The sequence below is a fragment of the Misgurnus anguillicaudatus genome, chromosome 22 (genome assembly GCF_027580225.2).
Source record: "Misgurnus anguillicaudatus chromosome 22, ASM2758022v2, whole genome shotgun sequence".
Classification (NCBI taxonomy): Eukaryota; Metazoa; Chordata; class Actinopteri; order Cypriniformes; family Cobitidae; genus Misgurnus; species Misgurnus anguillicaudatus.
This window is the reverse complement of record NC_073358.2, coordinates 43,341,478-43,366,177: the sequence shown is the minus strand read 5'-3', so window position 1 is coordinate 43,366,177 and position 24,700 is coordinate 43,341,478. Positions and strand designations below refer to the sequence as shown.

Below are 24,700 nucleotides of genomic sequence, written 5' to 3'. Positions count from 1 at the left end.
ATGTAATTAATAGTGGGAAATAATTTGTTTTTACAATATTCGCGCTATCATCGTTCGCTAGACGTTCTACAACATCTGCTTCAGTTTGTGTTTATTAACCCTTTAGTTTCACTTCATCACGCAGCTATTCCCATTAGAGGTATCTGTTAAAAACATTTAATTCGTATGTGTTCATTTTCTGTCATAGTTTCTTCAAAATTAAGTTTTATTTGAGTGTTTTTTAATAAAAATATTTTCATTTTCTTCATGCCGCATACCCCATTACCATAATAAACGAGAATCATGTGATACATAAATAAGATTCATTTATATTTTGCATGTGAAAATACTACGATTCACGTGTTCACATGTGTATTTTTCTCCTGATGATCGGATCACAGATTAGACTACACCACCTATTTCAATATGATCGCAATTTGCATCCGATCAACCTCAATCATATTTATTAAGGTGTTTACATGAAGGCTTTCCAATCCGATTGAGCCATCAATACGTATTATTTGGTAGCATGTAAACGTACGAACCCAAGCAGGAGTGTGTGTGCATGTGTAAGTACATACAGTATGTTTCTGTGTGCGATGCTCGCATTGCGCATGAGCTGAACGAGGATGACAATTGACTGAACACTGGCGCAAAACACAATAACAATAAAGAGAAGTATAAAAAAGTCAATTTGTTTTGAAACTATAATAGAAAAAGGACGGTAGATCAGCACAGACAGATGATCAAGGTACTTCATAAACTTTGTTATTATTTATTCATTATGTGATTCTAAACCTAAAATGAAAATATTGAAGAATTCTCACAAAAAATACTTTCCATATAATGACTGTTCATATTGAGTACTGCAATGGCCTATGGAGCACCTGATGTGCATTTGCGATCTCATGGCCTTCAATTCCAATTGTGCTAAATAAAACAAATATAACAACACAGGGGTTCAAAATGACTTGATGGTGAAATGTTACTAAAACTGAGCTTGTCTGGTGGGTCGGGTTCAAGTACACACGAGTATAAAGAATAGAAACAGCAGCTTAATCACACGCACACAGAGATGTCTCTCGGAGACAGAAAAAATGAGAGAAAGAGAAAGATCCCATTTCTGTGGTTATTTTTAGCTTTATGCACTAGAAAAACAAGACTCACCTGAGTCCATATGTGTGATTCCTTGTCTAACAAGAGAGGAAAAACTCTCAAGCTGGCAGATGGAGACTATCTCTCTCGCTTCCCCTTTGAGATAAAAGGAGCCATTTATAATACTAATGAGCTCTAATAACTGTATCATGAGTGCACGAGTAACATCTTTTAACTGAACTGCTCCATTAAACCAATTCAACAACAATAACCACAGTTCGTGACAGTTTTAATTTTTTATGGTAATGCTTTTCCAGTTGCAACAGAGTTTCGGTGGGACATATCAACATCTCTCCAGAGTGACTTACAGTGCATTCAAGGTATACATTTTTCACTAGTATGTGAGTGTTCATCACTTTCGTGTTACTAAAATAATGCTCTACTAACTGAGCTACAGAAAAACAAGTTGCAAGAAAACTTAGTGCCTTCACTTCGATTGTAACGTGGATACATGTTTTCCTGAATTGTAAACCAATTTGCTTCTGCATCTGACACTATTTACACCTGTATTTAACACTGCTAGATAACATCACAAGTTGAGTGTTATTATAAGATGTAAATGGGGCCTTACAAACTGAAATTTTGTAGACACCAATTAGGGTTGCAAAGGGGTGGAAAGTTTCCGAAAAAAAATTCCAGAAACTTCCCGAAAAGCAATTTTGGCTAAAACAAGGCTATATTTAGGCCTTCGGTGAAAGTCTAAGGGCCGATTCACGCCGGCTGCGTGGCGTGTGCGTCTCAGCTGCGTAGCATGTCCGTTTTTATTTAGGCTCCCATGTTAGCAGGTTTGACAGTTCACACCGCCTGCATGACACGCCGAAAACGCGTGCATGCTAGGAATAGGACTGACGCCTATTTTTCACGCCACAAGCAAACGTCTTGGAAGCGTTTCCAGGCAAAATATATGTCACCTATAGCAACAGCTGCATCAGGCACGCTTCTGGTATGTACAGACACAAAAAACGCGACACAGCCGCCATGCAACTGACACGCAACAGATACGCCACGCAGCCGGTGTGAATCGGCCCTAATACTGGTAGACGTCTATAGCCCAACAATAGTCGATATGTATACATTTAGAACAAATGAAAGCAAACACATTGAACACATGTTGACTTTGCTTACATGTTGGAATATCAGACATCTTAAAGTTATTTGCAAAAATGGCATGTAACCAAATTTAAGTTTTTTTAGGGTAAACGTGGGTTACTCATAGCTGGACTTTATTGGGTCTATAGTTTTTGCTTGTTGGGAACTTAAAGGCAGAGTCCACGATGTTTGAAAAACGGTTTGGAAAGGAGACGGGCCGACTACCAAAACACACTTAGAGCCAATCAAATCAAATCAAATGCCGGGTTGCGTATGTGTGGGGCGGGTCTATCAACAGAAGGTCCAGATTCTATTGGGGTAGGGGCGTGTTTGTTTAGGTGATTTCAAATATCAACATTGTCTTTCAAACATCATGGACTCCGCCTTTAATTTTGGAAATATTCCAAATTGGAAACTTAATGTGAATTCATGGGAATTTATGGGAATTATTTGGAAATTTAGGGACATTTATATAAACTATGTCATATACAAGCATAAATAAACATTTTGTTTTTCATAAGCAGACATGCATGCAAGGAAATACAAATTTTGAAGAATCCTGATACTTGCGCTCATCGAGCCTGAATTTATTTGATCAAAAATCCTTATAATATGAATAAATTCTGAAGGATTTTGGATGAGATATATTCTGAGATGAGATGACACCTTCATAATCATGACATGACACGTGTCATTCGTTCAGTTATGTCATTTTAAATGCAAAGATGACATTATTTGAGATGTCTTTGTTATGACAACTTGACATAAACCAATGCATCATAACTTGTCATAAATCTGTCATAAACATGACATAACAGAATCATTATCAGACTTAAGAAACTATCAAGCTTTATGGATTAACATTAAATTAAACTGTCATTAAATGTTAATACTCTGTCAAATAGTTTTATAACAGCATCATGAATATTTTTGTTGACCTCAACTACAGTGGTATAAATTGACAAATGGACTCAACGCTGCATGGCTTAAACCATTAATCTGTCTCCAAATGCAATAAAATATAATTTTATCAAACTTTTTTACTTTAAAAAAAACTGAAGAATAGTCATGACGCTGTTATAAAACTTTCACAGAGTATTAACACTTAATGACATTTTAATGACAAAGTATATTTGTATCACTGGTAAAAAGTGGTCAGTTATGTTGTCTTGGTAATGTCAAGTTTTCATGACAAGTTATGATGTATTGGTTAATGTCAACACTGTAAAACATTTCTGTAGAAATTACAGTATTACTGGGTATTACTGGCAACTAGCTGCCAGTAACTTACCGTAGATTTTACATTTATGTTATTTACTGGCAACATTTTGTTTAAAGTTAAATGAACATGAAACATTTTTAGACTTTATCTTCTACAGTAAGTTACTGGCAACCAGCTGCAAAATTACAGCAATTTTTTTACAGTGAAGTTGTCATAACAAAGACATCTAAACAATGTCATCTTTTCATTAAAAATTACATAATTGAACAAATGATACTTGATGACAATTGTCATAAATGTGCATAAAGTCTTCTTCATGTTCATGACACAGGTCATGTCATGATTATGAAGGTGTCATGTCAGTCTTATGAAAACCCCTTCAAGTAAAGTGTTACCGGTACTTTTTTATTATCTCACCTAATGTATGTAATTTACGTGAATACAAGCAAAAATTGACATTTTTACACAATTTTGTGTGCAGGATTCAAGAAATGAATCAGGGTACATGCAAGCTTTAATGCCCCTTCAGTAAGCTGTGTGCATGTGACCGAGGAATCTGCAGGAGAGAAACTGCATTAAATCTTGTTGTTTTAAACAAAATTATGCTTCAAGATTTTTTTTAAGTACATTTAAGTTCCCTGTTATAGGCAACTCTGCAATTTTTTTCAAATTGAAAAAAGCCTTGAATTTTGCAACACTAACACCAACAGATGCCAGTCAAAGGTTACCACACAGACAGGTTAGCCACACCAAACAGAAATCATATTTTTTTCCTTGAAAATGCTGAAGGTTTCTTACACAAAACGCAGTTGTAATTTAGTTGTATGTATATTACACTTTCTCTCGAACCCTTTGATGCAAACTATTTTGTGCATCTGACTGTACCTTTAAGATTTCTATATGCAAACCGTCCCTATAATAAGTAACTAATCTCATGGGTGAAATGCTCCTTTTGAAAGATGGTTACTCACCCATGTCTAACCCAGTAAGTGATCTCTCAGAGTGGGAGTTTGCAATATATGAAATGTATTATTTGACCAGTGGGCCATTTCTAAAACCAGCATGTATCTCCTGGTCTGACAAATCCTGCTCCGTTTAGCCAGCTTAAGCCTGGGACAAATCTTCTGAGGAGATTGAAATTGTGTGCCCAAGCTTGAGACAGAGTCATGAACAAACTCTCAGGCATAATTCCTAAAATGACTATTTCCGTCTTACATATGTATCCTGCTGATCCTGTTTAAAGCTAAGAGGTCTTACTCAGAGACCTCTTCAAGCACTTCAGTACAGAAATTTGAACTTTATCATATGAGAGTACACGTGTGCAGTATCTTGTACAAATACAATTAAAGCAATACTTCAAACCAAAGTGAAAATGATGTTGTCATCATTTACTCACACTCATATCTTTACAATTTCAGAAAAATGCTCACGGGGGCAGGCACTCTTTAAAATTGTCCTAATATGTACCATTTACAGCGCGGAAAAAAAGTATTTGACACATCAGCAAGGGGATTTCTAAATGGGCTATTCACACAAAATTTCCTCCAAATGTAGTTGTCAAGCCAAATATTGAACTCATACAAAGAAATCAGAACATTTAAGTATACAAGTTGAGTCATAATAAATAAAGTGAAATGACTAAACAAAACTGTATGGTCCTAAATTTAAACACTTACTAAGTTATTTAAATATGCTATAAGAGTAATTACTTAATCTTTTTACCATCTATAGATCAGCAAAAACCCAAATGAAGAGCGATGCTAAAGGCTCAAGCGGTTTGTGTAATCTATTAAAAGTTTACCTTTCGTTATTTACAACAAAAATTAGTCACGTATGAAGAAAACAGAACAGTCTCAAAGGCATGAAAGAAATAAGCTGTTTACTTAAGTTCACCTGAATAAAAGGAACTGTAGGGGAAAATTAGCAAAGTGAGGTGATGCGTTTCAGAATTTAGTGTGTGTGTGTGTTAGTGCTGGAAGGAGGCTCAAAGGCATGTTCTCTGTCCTAAAATAAGTTAAATTCAAAAATACACACCTGTGTTTCACATGAACCCCCTAAGCAAACACATAATCAAAAAAAGTACACAAATAGACACACAGGCCCCTCAGCGACTTAAGGGTGAAGACACATCTGTGGCCGTGCTCCTTCAGGGACTTTCACACTATTGCACATCCACTGCCTAAGAATATATTAGCCTGTAACCACTCCAGACACAAACACAAGTTAGGTTTAGGAGAGATAACTTCCTACAATCCGCTATGCTAATAGAGATTGGACTGCATATTTCTACTATAAAGTATTTTGATGCTGATGATAAAGAATGAAATATAATTCAGTCCCAAAAAATCAATTATTACTACATTATAATTTATTATGTAGGAGATGTATAGTGTACAGTAAGGAAAAGTTAACCGGACATTACCATAAAATAAACTCTGATATGGTGATTAATTTTACTGTGCATTTACTTATAAATATTGGCTCAAACTCAGATAATAGAGGTCCAGGTGGAATTTTCAAATCTACAAGACACTGTTTTAAGGAAGTTTAGTGTTTGTACACGCCGGCTTCAGCTTTTTTAAAGGTAAGTTAGCGTTGTTTTAATTTACGTAAGCTTAAATGTGAAGTGCGGCTTTTAGGATGTGGTTTGCGCTGCGCTATAAAAACCCATTCATTTTAATGGCTTGCGCCGCGCGAGGGCAGTTTGTTGTTCCGTCGAGCCGCGGTCAAAGTTCAAAATAGTATAACTTTTGCGCATAGTTTGTGATCTTCTGCACTTTATACGGGAAATGAGCTGAACTCTGTACCAGTTGTATGAGTGTGTACTTGCACTGTGTTTGTTGTTTAAATGCCTTGTTTTTGCAAGGTTTTTTTTTCTTTCTTTTTTTGCAAGTTATTGTTGTTAATTGCATGCCCCCCCGTTGGAAGTCACGTGCCCCCCTGTTAGTTATGGTCTGGCACCGGCTCTGGCTTTAACACTGAGCTATACAGGAGCATAGTCAATAATACAGACAGTATAATACAAATTGGGATATAGCCACATGGTTTGTGTATACAATTATATATATAGTATATGTTTTTATACATATCTGAATGTGCTCTAGGCTGTAACCACCATTGGCATAGAAATGGACAAATCGAATCTGTAATACATGGTTGCACCCTTGGCGCTTGGCCTTTAAATGCATATACATCTGAGAATAAAATTATTCATCCTTTCATTGTGTCTATAAGCCTGGATGTGCCACGCTCTCAAAGGAGCTATTTTGTAGTAAAACATTAAACGGAACACAGATCACAAACACACACACAAATACACACACACCCCTCGTATAAGCAATAAGTCATTGTAAGTACTCCCAGGATCTTTACACACATTTCATCTCTCTCCTACTCACAAACACAAATCTAGCAGGACAATCTGTGATTTAACCCTGGAGAACTGTAACATGCAGCAGAGAGCAATTTACGATCAGAGAAACACCATGAATAGATTTATAAACTCGCAGTAGAGTTGCTGTTGGTCTAGGATCACTTATGGAGTGGAAGTTGGTGATAATCAAATTACCTGGAAACTAAAAAAAAAACATTTTACTGGCAGGCTGTTGCCCATGGTACAGTGAGGAATAAGAGGTTTATCTGGCTAAGCCTCTTTACAACAACCCTAAAGCAATAGTACTTAAGTGACATTATACACACGGAAACCCAGGGGGGCGCATTAGAAGCAAAAACCTATTTGTAAGGGGTATGTTTAAAAGTGTAGCTCCCACTAGTGGTAGGGGTGGATTTTGCACTGCACACTCTTTGCTCTTTTTTTATACACGCACATTTACAAAAACTACATGGTTGAAATATCGGCCTGGGCAAAAAAACTTAAACATTTTTCAGAAGGCGAATTCAAACTTCACCAGAAGATCGACTCTGCATGGCTTTTTTTTGTGAAACTTTTATCTTTATGCAAATTTTTGAATGTGCCAAAGACCCTTTGGTGGACTGTTATGCTGCGTTTACACCAGCCGCGGTACAGGCATCAAGCGCGAGTGATTTCAATGTTAAGTCAATAGCCTCTTTCACACAGTAATTCTGTTAAATTACCATGAATTTACCAGAATAAATTTACCAGTAAATACAAAAATGTGCTGTTCACACATGCAGTGACGTTCCGTCTTTTTACCAGTAAGACATCATTCACACATCAGTATCAAAATACCGGTAAACTCGGAGAGAAAGCGGAAGTTACCTGTGGCGCGCGGCCGGCGAGCTCCGTGTCGTATTTGTAAACAACAGCGGGTTAAAAGTTCTGTTCACACATGACATGTTAACTGCAATTTACCAGTAAATTACCAGTAAAACTGTATGTGTGAAAGGGACTATTGTGAAGACGCGTTGACGTGCGTCTGGAGGCTCGAGACACAAATGAGGCGTTTAGTGTGGCGCGGAAAAACACGATAGTTTGCGCGAATAGCGCGAATTGAGCGTTGCCACGTCAAACTCGCAAAATTTGAACTTTGGCGGAAAAACATGCCGCGTTAACCAGTCAGGAGCTTGCTCTAGTAGTGTCGTGTTTAAAGAAAGCGAGCAGAGTCGCAGAAGCCCCTCCCATGACGCCAATATCAGCGCGATGAAAGCATTTCACGAGTGAATGAAGCGAGTAAACTCAAAATGTTCAAGTGGCAAACTAGACGTGGTAGACGCGATTTTGACGCCTCAAACGCGGCTGGTGTGAACCCACGATTACAGATATATGTTCATTTAAGTTAAAAAGCTTGACATTGGACTTGATTTTGCATCCCTTGACCGTGTGTAATCGACCATCATTTCCATTCCTAATTCACAGTCAATGCACAATAACAAAAGTACAAAAGTGAAAAAAAGAGAAAACAATCTCCTAGTTTTTAAGATATTACAAGTTTTGTGATCCCATTAGGTGCCACTAGTGTGCAGAAACTACTCGTAGGACCTTTAACAGTAAATATTCAAACCATGAGACTGCTAAAGAGTATAAATAATTCCTCTCAGAATATGAGAAGCTTTGGATTTGCAGACTTGTGTCTAAAAGCATTTGGTTAGTGTTCATCGAGACATAGACCTGCTGTAAACTCTTGCAGGGTCAGGGGTTACCGTATTACAGCAGTATGCTTCAGTGAACGCTTCAGTATTCTCTCTCTCTCTGTCTGTCTCTCTCTCTCTCTCTCTCTCTCTCTCTCTCTCTCTCTCTCTCTCTCTCTCTCTCTCTCTCTCTCTCTCTCTCAGCATATAAATACACTTGTTAAAACCGCAATACATTAGTTATACGGTGTGTGGGAGAGATTGATCACCTTATGTCTGCTGACAGTGATCAGACAAACGCTGTCCTGTGGTTTAGCTGATAACAAAGTTATACCAGCACCTGCCGTAAATCTGCATTTAACTAAGAAAGTAAATGACAGCATTCTCATTTCCCCTTGCTACCTGTTCCCTGCCACTTCTTTACTAAATCAATCAAATAAAGTACCACAAGTCAACAACACCATTTAATAAAATTTGCAAAAAGATACATTTATATATGAAGTTATAGCATTTAAGATTACATTAGAGTATACTGTAGTTCACCTTAATGTCCTAAACTTCCATTGAATGACTTCAATGGAACAAAAATCTAACTTTTTCTCTATAATGACAGTGAACAGGGACTCAACATAAAAGTATCATAAATTAGGACAAATCTTCCGAGCCATACAAATTTTAAGAGACTATTATGGTGTTTTGGGTCATTTTGGAGCTTCCCATTCACCTTCATTATAAGGATTTCATCCTTATACAGTATACAGTACCGTGCAAAAGTCTTAGGCCACCATGCCAGAATAAATTAGTTGTTTTTGCAATGTTATAATGATCATACAAAACTATTTCTCTTTAATAGAATACATCCAGAAAATACAAGAAGTGTGTATATAGTATTAAAAACTGTATAAAAATGTAAACTGATGTGTCAAGTTTTTAGGGTAAACTCCCTTTCCACTTGAGCAATAGCAGGTAACTGCAGGATCTATTAGACCCAGTTTACACGAGAATACTGGAGGGTGAAAACGTAAAAATATTTAATGTTAACGGCGACAGCGTTCTTGGGGCTTAAAAACGCAAAAAAGTGAAACCACCCTCCAGAGTGGAAATCTTAAAAACGCTCTATCGTTGCGTTCCCGTCTAAAGGATAAAAACGCAAAAGTCTGCTCACGGCGGCTCTCGTCTTGGTGTTGTTGTGTGTCAGTGCTTCACATTGCCACCTAGTCACCTGGAGTGCCTACTACAAATATCACACACTTTTGTGTCACCATATGCATGCAGAGTACCCCCCCAAACGCTTGTATAAACACAAAATAAAAAGTGATAATGCAACGGCACTTCTGCATTTTCCTTTTCCGTGTTAACGTAGCCCTAAACCTAAATAAAATAAATTCCTAATTTCTAATTTTAAAGAAATTACAGTAGTCTTTTTACATCATTCTGCTCAAAAAACGCTTAAGATGTGTTTAGTGCTAAAAGAGGTCACACTAAACACAGACGATGCCTAAAGAAGACATTTAGTCCTGAAAATACATTTTTTATTTTTTGTACATAGATTGAAAAATAAATATGGATGGACATTAAAACTTTTTAAACAACAAGTCTGGTGGTGGTGGCCTAAGACTTTTGCACAGTATTGTAGTATATATAGCTGTCACTTAGGGATGCACCGAAAGGAAAATTCTTGTCCGAAGCCGAATAAAATAAAACACGAAGCCGAAGGCCAAATACTGAAAAAAAATCCTAATTATTTTGCCAATTATATTTGCCACTTCTCTGATTGGAAAGCTGATTTGTTAAAACTGTGCAATTTACATTTGGTCACATTAATGAGTCTTGGCTAAACAGATATTAATCCAATCTTCTATTTTCCTGCACAAAATACAATTACATATTCATTTGTCCAACTTAAGAAACTTAATGAAGCTTAAGTCAGGAGTATAGTCTATTTTTAAGTGTATACCCAAACCTACGTGCACGGTCAAATGCAAGCCTTTACTTCTAGCTTTTGCAACAAAAGGCAGCACTTATGTTGAGCAAGGATGTGCTCAGTTAGGGTCAAGGAGCATGATAGAGGAAAAAGCGCTCAACAAATTGCTTTGATCTAACAAAATGGTTTTGTTAATAAAAATTTTATTTCCTCGTTTTATATAAGTGTGTTTATCATTATAGGACTTTACTGGTTCTAGGAAGTTTTCATTACATACTGCTGACGCTCTTTGTCGTTCCTCTTTTGATCTATAAAGAGTCTCTCGCTCTCCCTGCTTATGCATTTTGCAGAGTACCCAGGATCATAATCGCTGCTGTGTCTTTTTCAGAAGCTGCATGATGTTGTGATTTTAAATGATAAATAAAACTTGTAATTAGGGCTGGGCGATAAATCGATTTTATCGATTAACTCGAATGTGTAGTTTAACATCGATTTGTTTGAAATATATATCGGTTTCCTCTTTAACATACGCCAAAACTCCCCTCTGGGCTCCCGTAGTTCCGAGTGGGCTCAGCCCTCCCCCGTGCGTTTGCCATAGAGATACACAAACAACGTGGCAGCGAGCAGGGAAGAACGCGTTCCCAAGAAAGGCACAGTTTCATCTGTTATTTGGAATTGGTTTTGCGGCGTCAGACACAAAACAAACAACACACCGCTGCAAAGTGTATTAGAGGTCTGACCGTGGCAGCACAAGCAAACACACCAAAAAACAGCCTAGAACATTTTCAAACTGCATCCAGTATGCGGGTTGTCTCGTAACCCACGGGGCGGGTAAAGTTGTCACTTTATTGCGGAGCGGGTCATTAAAAAAATATATATGTATGTTGCGTGCAATACCCCATAGCTTCCGCTGCCAGCCACAAAAATAAAATAAACAGAGAAATAAAAGTGAAGATGAAAGATGAGGTGCAAGAGATATTAAGGTCTGAATTTGTTGGTAGATAATACAAACTTTGTTTTGTAAATGTGAAAAATTGTTATCATTGTAATATGACAATGCTGGTTTCTATTGTTCATAACTTAACTCTTTCACCGCCATTGACGAGATATCTCGTCAATTAAGAGAAAAGGCTTCCCCGCCGATGACGAGATTTTCCGTCTTTCCGCAATACCACTATTATCCACCAGGTGGATACTTCCACAACTTTTTAAACCCGGAAGTATTGCCCTATGGCAAGCGGCTGCATGTCCGTGTTTGTTTTAAAGATCGCTCTGAATGGGATCTCTATGAAAAGTCACAAAAAAGGAATTATCTCTGCTTTTTGCTCAAAATGTGGTGTTTTTGCAGAAACCTACCCATATTCAAAAGCTGATTACAAAAGAATCACTGAAGGTAGGATGAAACAGTTTTTTTTGTTTGAAAGCAGAGGGTCTGTTCTTGGTGGTATATTGTATGTTTATATATTTAAAGAAGAAAATTTTCTGGAAGGCATTAAACTTTGGTGAAAATCATGAAAAACGCTGGCGCTGGCTGGCAATTTTTTTTAAAAACGCTGGCGGTGAAAGAGTTAAGCATATTATCGCCAGTTTACAGGGCGATATAATCTAATAGCTGTTTCCAAGCACTTTTAGGCTGAAATAAAGCCTGTTTTCGTTTACATTACACATGCTTTAGTATGTCTATTTTAATGGTCACAGGGCGGGTTGGAAAAATAGTGGTGCGTGGCGGGCCAAATCTTTCATAAAAGCAGGACCTGCGGGTAAAAAAAATCCTGACCCGCGCATCACAAGTACCTATCCAGTATGATAAGAAGGGGGCAGTTGGAAAATGATCACAGATGCAGTCGCAATGTACATTGCTAAAGATATGGTCCCATATATACTGTGGAAATAAAGTTAAAAACTTGTTTTGAACAATTTCTTTGCAATCTGCAGAATGATTTTTCAGTAGTGGGGGAAAATATATTTAAATTGTAAATCGGATTTTTTGTGAAAAAATCTGGGATTTTTATTTTCGCCCAGCATGTGCACCTCTCAATGTGCGTTAGTTGCTATTTGATTGCATTTGACCTGAATGGTGCATATAAGTACCTCAAAAGTAAATATTTGGTACCTCAAATGTACATATCTGTAACTAAATGGTACATATTAGGGCTTTTTCAAAGGGTACCGTCTTAGTGACAGCTTTGGTACCATTTATTTGAACAGCGTACCTAGCATCCCCTTTCTGCATTCAGTGGAAGAAAGTAAAACACATGGGTTGAGAACAGCATGAGATTAGGTGATTGAGTGAACTACTCATTTAAGTAAGTGAGAAAGTATTGAAGTTTCCATTATCACATTTACTCATAAATTTACACCCAGGCCAAACCCCATTTACACATATACCATATTCTGTAGTTTACACTCTCTCCCTCGGCTCTCAATGACCCATAGACTTCTCTAATTGTATTTCCCCATATTTTCATTAGCTATGGCTGCACAACCAGGGAAAATACATTCTGCCTGCTTGTGTGTGGCAGTAAATCAATACTGTGAGCGTTAGTCCTCTCTTCTCCTGACATCCCTCACCATCTCCCTCTCTTTAGATTTCTCTGGGTTATAACAGTCAGACTGATAAGGTGTGACCTGAAGGTCACCTGCCGAAAACATCCAAAGGTATTCCAGCGTTCTGAAGAACGGTAGTCAACGATAAAGGCCGGGAAGAGTTTCTCATGGATGTGTGGCACAGAGCCTCTATTAGCATCACTCTAGATGGTAGGGGTGCACCAATAAATCGGCCGATGATGCTTGCTATGCTTCTCAATGAATTACGGTGAAATGCTGCTACATCCAAAATCCAGATGGGGGCTCTCGTGCAGAAACTCAATATGCGCTGCAGACGAAGAACCATTACACACACAGCTCCAGGAAATGGCTTAAGCGTATATTTATATCACAGTTCTTCAAACCTTTTCAGGTTTTTTCATGATAATAAATGTATAATTATTATGTTTGATTTTCAAATGTATGTTAAATGACTCTAACAGTGATTTCAGATCAATAAGGACTTACTGATCAAAAGCCGTCTGTGCATATTATTGGCTGTGCGATTCAGAATAGTTATCGGCCAGGTATTATTCGTGTATATCGGCATTTATCGTCGCATCCCTACTAGATAGCGAAGCTGCGTTGACTTATTGGCACTGTCATTAAAACCTTATTCTGAATAGAAAAAGCTTTTAAATGTTTTACAGACATTAGGAAACGGGGAAACAGATAATACAAGGCAAAAGTAAACGTTTGGTCACTGTGCATAGACAGGATCATCTCTCCCTGTACGATTATTGAATTTAGTGTTCATTGATAGTGGATGATAAATAATTCACAAATTAAAATTTAGCAAACAGAAAAAACACAATGATAGGTAATGACTAATAAAGTTTTTGATTATTATTTTTAATATAATAATCTCGAGTTATCTCGTCAATTAAGAGAAAAAATTGCATAAAAAACGTGTTCCTGAGTTTATCCACTAGATTCCCCCAATTTCTAAAAAAACTGAAGCAAAACATTATTTAATAATTTTACACTCCGTTTTTGTTTTGATAACAAAATTCCTTTACAAAAAAATATTTTAAAAGTATATTTAAAAGTTTTAACAAAACAGATAAAAAATATAGATAGGATGAAACGTTTTTGCCCGTTTTGTTTGTTTGTTTATTGTTTGTGTCACAGAGGGTCTGTTCTTTCATTTGATATATTTGTATGTTTATATATTTTTAGAAGAAAATTTGTCTGGAAGCAGGGTTCCCAAACCTTAACTTCAAATTCAAGGACCTTTCACGGACTTTCCAGGTCCAATAACCTCAAATTCAAGGACTAAATGTGGGGACACATTTCAAGTGAGAGCAAGGATACATCGTGTTACCTTTTAAGATACATTGTTACTGTTCCCTTTTGAGGGAACTCGCACTGTGTCACTACAGTGACACTTTGGGAACGCCTCCAGGGGTAAGTGTGTCTGAATGTGTATATTAAATTCAACCAATGGTGAGGCTTAACGACAAAGACAGGGTAACAGGGAGTCAGGAAGTATATCGCTATCTGAAATATTCCCAAAGACAGCATTACAGGGATGCGGGAAGTATGGCAAGGGAGACACAGCGTCACATTCCCTTCTTAGGGAACAACAGTTAAATAGGTAACCCGAGACATTTTCATGTGTCAAACACAACTATGCAAAAAAGCATTTTGGTATGAATTAACATTCGCATACAGAAGATATAAACATTTAAAGCGAACATTTTAGCACGTGTGCTTAAAAAGTCTAGAATTTTTATGATATTATCCTACACTACACAGGAAATAATATGGATTTTTTCCAGAAAACTTTTTGCATAAAATAGATTCCAGCACTTTCAATGACCTGTATCTATGTATGTATATTTTTTTAAACTTTTTAAAAAAAAAATATTTTTTCCCCCAGATTCACAAACTTTCAAGGATTTCAAGGACCCATGGGGACCCTGTGGAAAGCATTTTGTGAAACTTTTGTGAAAATCACAAAAAATGCTGGGGGGCAACTTTTCAAAAAAAGGCTGGCGGGGAATGATTTAATGTTTTTTATTATTTGACAATTTACTGTAACCTCAAAAAAATCAGCTTCAAACTATATTGATTATCAGATTGTACAAATGTTTCCATAGCACAATTTAAATAAAAGTGTGGCTTGCAACTTTTTTACGTGGCTGTGCAACCAACATGCAAAATATATGGAACATTAATTCAACATTAATGCATTCATAGGAACATTTGGCAATAGCAAAGCAGACATCAAGCTCACTGTACAGGTTAATTGTTTCAACTGAAGGAAATGAACCAGATTGCAAGTACAATTTGTCTTCACATATTTTAACTTTTATTGGGAACAGCAGCGAACTGTGGCATTGTAAAATCCTATACAGTAGGTGCTGTGTTTATGCGACGGCTGAACCTGCGATTGGAAAAACTAATAAAAGCAACTCTTTTTTTTCTCTCATTACTCATCTTCTCTTGGTCTATCTCTTCTGTCAGCGTGTGACTCACAACAACTGAATCAGAGAAGCGTTTAAGTGCAGGAACCAATTTTCCCCACCGTATAAAAACCACACGAGCACGAAAGCTGAGCAATTACCGGCGACGATGACAGCTTTAGGGTGAAGCACGGGTCGTAAATTTTCCCCTCCGTGTGCCGTTGGGAGATTTCTACATGCTTTGGATATCAGGACAGACTCCCATAAATTGCAGAAATGTCTATTAGAATTCCCATTCGGCATTCCTCTCTCCTAACGGCGCCCGGGGAGCTAACCTAGAGCGGCGCTAACGGCGAAGCCGTCGTCAGGGTGATTGCTACAGGGAGACGAGAGGCGCAGAAAGAAGCTAATTTGCACGGGAGGACAGCTAGGCTGAAGAGATGCTGAGGAAACACTAAAGGGTCGAGAATGCGGACTAGATGTCGGAAACGCAACAAATGCACTGGAAAATCTAGGGAGGACTCCCGGGGCCTAATCAATCAAAAAGTGTGCGCGATGATTAAAAGACACTCAGGTGGAATTTGTTACACTCCTTATAGGAAGAGACAGAGAGGTGATTGGCACAAAACGAAATAGGAGTTCAGATTAAGAAGAATCTGAGCTAATGGTTCCTTCAAAGAGCCAAAGGCAAAAAGACTTGGGGTGGTTTCCAGGACAGGGCTTCATAGTCCCAGACTAAAATGCATGTTTGAGCCTTAATTTAAAAAGATCTTGCCCTGACATATCTTACAGGTCCTATGATTGGGTCTATGGTGTGCAATATAACGTGTTCGTGTTTTCACACGCTGTACTTATTTCTATACCCCTGTTTTCACTGTCCTAAAACAGGGCTGATGTCTTTCTTGTCTATAAAGGCCATTTTTTCAGAAATACGTAACGAGTTCTGATTTAGTGCACGTTTTCCGGAAAGGTCACGCCAGATTGAGGAAGCTGTCCTCAGCAAAGGCCAAACAAAAGTGATTTGGCGGAGCATAGTCAAAAATTCAGATTATTGTTGTCATCTAACTGGGAAGTAAAGGGATGTAGTCCAAACCAGCCGGATTCCTTGTAGTCCTTGAAAAGTGAATTTTGTTAAAGGAAAACACCACTGTTTTTCAACATTTTACTATGTTCTTAGACAACCTAGACAAATCAATACATGCCTATCTTTTTTCAATGCGTGCACTTTTAATCTTTGTACAGCGCCTCGTGAATGTGTTAGCATTTAGCCAAGCCCCATTCTTTCCTTAGGATCCAAACACGGATGAATTTATAAGCCACCAAACACTTCCATGTTTTCCCTATTTAAAGACTGTTACATGAGTACTTACACGAGTAAGTATGGGTGCACAAAATAAAACTTTTGTTTGGAGCCATAGGAATGAATGGGGCTAGGCTAAATGCTAACACATTCAGGATAAGAGATAAGGTATGTATTCATTCATCTAAGTTGAGGTAAGAACATAGTAAAATATTGAAAAACGGTGGTGTTTTCCTTTAAAGAAAATATATCGCTTGGTATTGAACTTGGTATTATTTATGCTCTAACAGGACCATTACACACTAACTAAAGTTTGAAAAATAGGATCACGAAAAACGGCACAATTAAAGGTGCAGTGCGTAAATTTTAGCGGCATTTAATGGTGAGGTGCTGGTGAATTGCAACCAATGGCTCAATCCACTGCTTACCTCTTTTAATCACATAGAGAAGCTACAGTAGCCGCCACCGGACAAACATGTCATCGGAGACAACTTAGTATAAAAAAAGTTTGTCCATTAAGGCTTTCTGTAGAAACATGGCGGCACAAAATGGCGACTTCCATGTAAGGGGACCCTCTGTGTATGTAGATAAAAATGTCTCATTCTAAGCTAATAAACACATAATGGTTCATTATGAAAGGTCTTTATACACCACTGATAATATAGTTTTGTATAATATTTTGCATTTCTATCAAGAGATATCCTTCTAAAAATTACACACTGCACCTTTAACATATAGCAATGCAATTGTATGTCTCAACTAAGGCCTAGTCCTGGATTAATCTAAACCCTGTCCAGGAAACTGCCCATAATAATTTAACTGACACACGTCAATTATTTTTACATTACAGTCATGGGGAAAATTGGTATAAAAAATTCTCACAATGCTAACCTGCTAAAATATGACTTGAATATGAAGTTTCATGAAATTGTATTATGCTGGAAATAACAAAACATCACTGAATCTCAGAACGAACAATTTTTCGGTTTTACATGACCATAGATGGGGAGTTATCATATCTGTACTTACTTCTCATTGATGGAGCTGGCCTTTCTCTGGCAGAACATGGAGAGGGAGGAGGAGCCGGGAACGACTTCTTGTTTGATTTCCCATGCTGCCAAATTACTGGGCTTCACCACCATGAAATGAATGCCTTCCCCATACTGGACTCTAAGGAAATTAAGAACACAGTAGTTCAACACCCTAAACAACACAACCTTAATTCAAGCTTAATGTACTTAATATTAGCTTTACACAAATTATGCTCAAACTCACATTTTCAATTTGGAATATACCATCCTTTTAATGGTAACCTATTGCAACTGTTTAATAATTGATCAGATAGTAGTCGTTAAAAAAACTTGCAAATGACACACATTAATATTAAGTACTTATTCAACAATTTAGAAAAGCAACCACAGGGGGGTGCAGGTAGCTCTTTTCCTGGTGTCCCCTAAGGACTGCTATTAAACTCTGCAGGGTGATGTCACTATCAAGCATGTGTGCTTACATTTGCATCTCTCTTATATGTAAGATGCAATACAGTTGTGTTGCAATCTAGTAAAATTCAATGAAAAAAGGCACAATATAGCAGAACTTCTTGGAGTTCTTTATCAGATATAAATAAATAAAACAGTAGTATTCTCAAAAAAAAAAAAAAAAAACACTTAAAAAATAAAGGCTGGATTTACTTAAAAATATAGTGCATCATTTTTGCATCCATTTTTTTAAAGGACATATCATGAAAATCTGACTTTTTCCATGTTTAAGTGCTATAATTGTGTCCCTAGTGCTTCTATCAACCTAGAAAATGTGAAAAAGAACAAACCAGTAACTTAGTTTTGGTAAAACCATTCTCTGCAAGCATGTGAAATAATAGGTCATTGATGTCAGAAGGAGATAATACCACCCCTTAATCTGCAATATCCAATCACAGCACTGCCATTTATTGCAGATATCAGCTCATTTGCATTTTAAAGGACACACCCAAAATGGCACATTTTTGCTCACACAAAGTTGCAATTTTAAAATGTTATAATAAATTAACTATATGGTATTTTGAGCCAAAACTTCACATATGTACTCTGGGGAAAGCAAAGATTTTTTTGACATCTTAAAAAGGTCTTGTGAAATGTCCCCTTTAAGTAAGTTTTACATGAAATTTTAAGAAATATATGCAATTTGATGCAAAAATTATGCACTATATTTTTAAGTTAATCCAGTGTATTATTGTTTACAGTGCATTCTGATGGCAAAAATGCCAACAAAATTACAACAAATGGCACATATATGAAAAATATTTGTAGTGACCCATATGTGAACCAGTCTGTGAAAATTCAGCTGAAGTAATTTTTATGATTTACTGTTTTAATGTTAAAATCATTGTAAATAATCTAAAAAAAAAAAACATTCTGTATAAATATAACCTTGATATCTTTTATATTCAGTCATAGACTGAAATCAATGTGAAATCTATTCATACTGTAAAAAATAAAACTTTGCTGGTCCTAATCTCAAAATTAGATTATAAGACTTTAACCTGGACTTTACAGACAGGGTCTTTCTACTGTAGTTACATAAGTTTTAAGTATATACAGTAAATAAGTTTAGCCTACCACTAATCTAGTATTGCTTTCAATACAAAATAATTTCTATGACAGATTAGTAAGTAGACCAAGCAGTGCATATTTAAATAATAAGTGTGTCTGTTAGGGATGTGCCCGAAGCCGAATATGTTATTCGGAAGGGCACGGATAATGGCTTCAAACGAATAACGAATTCATCCGAATAACAGAAAATATTCGGCCAAACATAATCACGTGTTTACTGAAACAGTTCTAAATTATAAACCCCGTGAATGAGTGCAATCTATAAAATGACATGAGTGACATTTTCTGAGCGTCCCTTATTTAGAGACGTGAGCTGTTTTGGAATTAGTTTAAAATCTTAAAAACGCTGCTAATATCAAACTTCTTTAAACCCAGATGTAAAAAATACCCTTTTAGGTTTTTTTCGTTTTATTTAATTACACAAGACCAAAAAAAAACTTGATAAAATGCTGCACTCTGATAATAAAATATTCATGAATATCTCCGTGTGACTCCGGTAGATGATCTTTTAATTACTTCTAGTCGAAGCAAGCTTTATGGTCAATCTAGGTGAATATAAAATAAATAAGTAAATAGATAAAAATATGAAAATGTAACATTTTAAAAGCTAAATTTAAACTGAAGATTACTATGACATAAATTGCAATTAAAATTAAGTAAGCAAATAACAACTGAAACATTGGATTAAATATCTCTAATGCCCTTATTGTTTAAAATCATGTTGCTTGTTTTGAACTAAGTCAAAACTGATTTTTATCTAATAGAGAATACTGTTATTTAAAATTGTAAACGAATATCTGATTATTTATTTTTTTTAGGTGAAGATTAATGAGAGAGTTTTTTTATTAAACAATTCGATATGTTGGCGCAAACGCTGTATGGACATAGCTAATAATGAGCTCAGCAAGTTTGTTGTAATGCTTATTATGCTTTTGTAAATTCTTGTCAAAACAGATGTTTTTGAACTATTGCGTGTATATAGAGCGCACTTGCGTGTCTCTGCGTTGTGTTTCGGACTGTTACAGATACAAATACAGATACAAATACTGACTCCGCTGCACACCCCTAGTGTCTGTGTTCTATGTAAACACATCCTTGTCTATCTGACTGCTGACGCAGGTATTTGTCACCTTCATACTGTAAGACACTACAGACTTTATTAACACACATCACTATTACTGCCTCTCATTTACATTATAAACACCAGAGGTGAAATTCCCTAACTTATAAAGTATCTCTCTTTTGTGGATCTCTCTCACTTCATTCTGAGGTTTATGCATTAACTTCTGGTTCATGATTTATGATGATTGTTAAGAGTTGTTTTTATTCACTGATGTTACTTTTAATTCTGCCCTGTTAAAACAATATGTATTTAGATGAGTGTATACTGTAGATAAAATAGATATAAAATAGAAAATCTCTTCAGGCACAAGATGATGTCACACTAAAGAGCTGATGAAAGCTGACTGTTAGCATTTTCTTTCATCTCAATAGCAGTCGATGGGCTAGTGCATGACCACTCAAACATAAGTGACCTGCTTCTACCACCAATGTTATTGGACACAAACAACTTTTTGGGCCAATCACCTGAGCCATAAATGGCATAGTAATCGATTTACAGACACATTAAAATGTCATCATGACAAAACTGATTGCACCACAGGATAATGCACAGTGTCAACCCCTTCACTGGCTACTATCCTGAGCTGTGATATATGGGAGAAAATTAAATTCAACATATTTCCAATTTCTTTTTCCCCTGTGGGTGCTAGGCACAACGTCATGCAACGGCAGACGCTACAGGACCGAGCGCTGAAGCAGGAGGAAAGTGGTGTGGTCGGGTTTCCTGCACGGTTTTAGACGCAAATGTAAAGCGTCCCATATTTGGCTTATTCATCAAAGCTTTGTAGATATTACAACTCGAAAGATCCACCAATCAGAGAGGCTCCTGAAGTTAATTGAGCACATCTGGCATTTTTACATAGATGCTCGGCCATTTCGGTGGGTGCCCGAGTCCCACAGCACTAGGCAATTGAATATCACACCTCAGTTATTTTAAAGAGCTACTTTCCTCACCAGGAGGCAGAGGGTGACTTCTTTTTCGAGGGCGCATGATGCAAAGCTCATTACAACATGTATTTACATGTATTTAATTTCAAAATATGTGTTCTGCACGTCAAGTGAACCTATGTGCATCACATGTCATGTCAAAATAAGTGTCTACTGCACATGCGTCTAAAGGGTTTATGATAAAAGAGATCGTGTTTGCCAGATACTCGCATAATCTCATGCATAATCATAGTTTACTATTAAGTGAGTCTCTTTTGCGTGTATTTTGTGAACGTGAGTGTCTTTTTTTATCATAAACGGTTTTGACGCGTGTGCAGCAGGCACTTATTTTGACAAGACGCGTGACTGCACATGACGCAACAAACACATATTTTGAAAACACAAGCAACACACATGACACTCCGAACACATATTTTTAATATTCGCCCCTCGGAAGAGCAGTCACCAGTCGCCACTGCTCAAAACCCACAACAATATCATAAAATATAATACAATTCTCCCTGGAGATGCTTTTTGCCCCCATAATATTGTAGTTACAGCATAACGGCAGGGGCGCATGAAAGAGCCAAATCCTAGCATCTTAAATCACATCACACAAATAGTGTGTGAATGTATTAAACATGTATATCTTTTTTTTCTCAGACCAACATACCCTCAGTTCGTAAAGCAGATTTATGGTGCCATGCTGCCTCATATTTGCGAGAAACAACCAGGTGATATAAATAGGTTACTGAGGTAAAAGAACACGACCTTTAGTGGCCAGAGACAGAGAGATTCATTAAGTGTATACATACAACTCTGCTCTTTTCACTGTATAATTAATAGCATTGCTGTATCCATGAAATAAAGAAAGAAAAGAACACAGAAATGTCTTTCTTCTGAATGCTAAAAACTGGAATACAATCAGTCAAGGTGCAATTATAAAATTAAAGCACATTTTATTTTTTATTAATAATGTATTTTGTCCTAAGAATAATTTTTTATCTTCTGTTTTTTTATGTTTTGTATCTTTAGAATGTTTACCCGATAAATTGTGCTAAAAAGCCCACACGCAGCAAGCAATAGCCACCTTTTTACCATCAAGATCAACTATAAACCCGAAATGTAACCCTGGACCACAAAACCAACCCTAAGGGCCCTATTTTAACGATCTGAAACGCAAGTGCGATGCGCAAAGCGCAAGTGACTTTGGGGGCGGATCTTGGGCGCTGTTGCTATTTTCCAGGCGGGAGAAATAACTCTTGTGCCAGGTGCAAATCAATAAGGGGTTGGTCTGAAGTAGGTTCATTATTCATAGGTGTGGTTTGGGCGTAACGTCAAATAAACCAACCAGAACACTATCCAACATTCCCTTTAAACGCAAGGGCGCAAGTTCCATGGCGGGTTGCTATTATTATGACAGATTTACCAGGCGCACGCCAGGAGCGGTTCACAGCCGAGGAGACTAGGGATGTCCCGATCCGATCACGTGATCGGAAATCGGCCCCGATCACGTGGTTTCAGACTCGATCGGAATCGGACGTTACCTCCCGATCAGGACTCGGATACATATGCAGGGTTTAGAATCCATTAGGGTCTCGCTCTGCTCCGCGCCAGTGTACGCGCTGCGCTGGTGCGTGTGAACTGATGAGAAGAGAATAGGCTTGTTCGACTTCATGCAGCGCCGCAACAACTGGCAGCCGGATGACGTCTAAGTTCCGCGAGAGCGATTTAAAAGCAAACTCCTCCGTATGATTTCGCGGATCACTCTCGCGGTAGTTTGACGTCACCCGGCTGTCGATTGTTGCGGCGCCGCAAGAAGTCGAACAAGCCTATTGACGTGCTTTCAAATTCATCCATAGGCTTCACACTCGTGTGTGCAAGGAACCTACGACAAAACCGGGTTTTTACCGCTCATTTAAACGACGTTTTTGTCACCATGTGCTCAGACGCAGCTCCGCGTCTCACTCAGAACCTCAAGAACGCGCATTCGCGCAGGATACTGTAGAGATGAGAGATAGAGAGAGAGGTAAGAATGGTGCCCACGTCGAGAAAACTTAATAGAAGTCTAGAAACAAAGTATTAAAGTATGTCTAGCCATGTCACTCATCTCAATACAATATGTTAACTAGATAACTGGATACAACTGATTGTATAGTTTAATAAAATAATGTATTTTGATTATACAGATTAAATACGACCTAACTATATGTATTTATAACTGCTGACCAGCTTAGGGAATCTCTATGGCTAATTTATAAGATATATTGCTGAATCAGTATGTTGTTTCTCTTGTTAATTGAGTCTGGGTAGCCTATCTTATGCCTAGAATTAGTCAAGGAGGTTGATTCTTATAACTTCCTTCAAAGTTTGATCAATTGTGCATAATGACATGTGCAACAAATGCATATAGGGTGTCAGACTCATTGATTTGCATAATTTAAAGTTCAGGTTTTAAAGTTTGGGTCAACATGTGGCACAGCTTTAAAACTGAAACTTATAAAATCCTATCAGAGGTCCAAAATGTCATTGAAACACACCAGTGGCTTTGCTGTCATCAGCATTAAACATTTTACCCCTCGAACCCTCCCTCCCAACAGAGCATCCCCACAAAACAAATTCCAATTTAACCCCTGTACATATACTATATATATTCTCATTATTTTTTAACACATCTGTAGTTATGCGCTGGCACAGAGTTAGACTCTTTTGACTCCACACAGAAACAGCAATGCGTGCGGCATGACATAAGGAACATCCTGGTTCTGTTTTTTTCGCTCTTCTTTATTCTTTTTTTATGTATTATAGAAGTATTGGATCGGGACTCGGTATCGGCAGATACTCAAAATCAAATGACTCGGACTCGAGGGCAAAAAAACCTGATCGGGACATCCCTAGAGGAGACCCACGTTCTTGTAAGAGCAGTCAAAGACAGAGAAGTATTTTGTATGGGGATGGGAGAAACCCGCCCAAATCAGCGTAGGTTAAACAGGCGTGAGAGGAAATAGCCACAATTGTCTCATCAGCTGGCATCCCCATCGTTGCGCCAAGCGCTACAATGATGTCAGCAGACGGGGGAATCCCAAGCTTGCCAGCATAAATCGGGCATGCCGTGTAACGGGAGGTGGATCTGCCTACACATGACCTGACGCCAGCAGAGGACATCGCTGCGTCCACCCTCACCGCTGAAAGGGTTTGGGGGCTTTGAAATCGGACCCAAGAAAAGCAAGCAAGGTCCAACCCCAAAGTACACTTACAAATCAAGTTCATGTACATTAAGGTTTCTTATAAAAACATTTTAATTATTATTTACATAAAATAAACGTTATA

General features: G+C 37.4%; 1 protein-coding gene across 2 annotated transcripts in view; it reads right to left on the bottom strand.

Moving 5' to 3' along the window:
• Positions 1 to 24,700, bottom strand: part of LOC129439794 (transmembrane protein 132C) — a 281,641-nt gene that overhangs the window by 124,497 nt on the left and 132,444 nt on the right. For both annotated transcript variants that reach the window (XM_055198605.2, XM_073861061.1), the window contains one exon: positions 17,742 to 17,882. In XM_055198605.2, the coding sequence (XP_055054580.2) occupies positions 17,742 to 17,882 (141 nt within the window). The remainder of the gene's footprint in view (positions 1 to 17,741; positions 17,883 to 24,700) is intronic.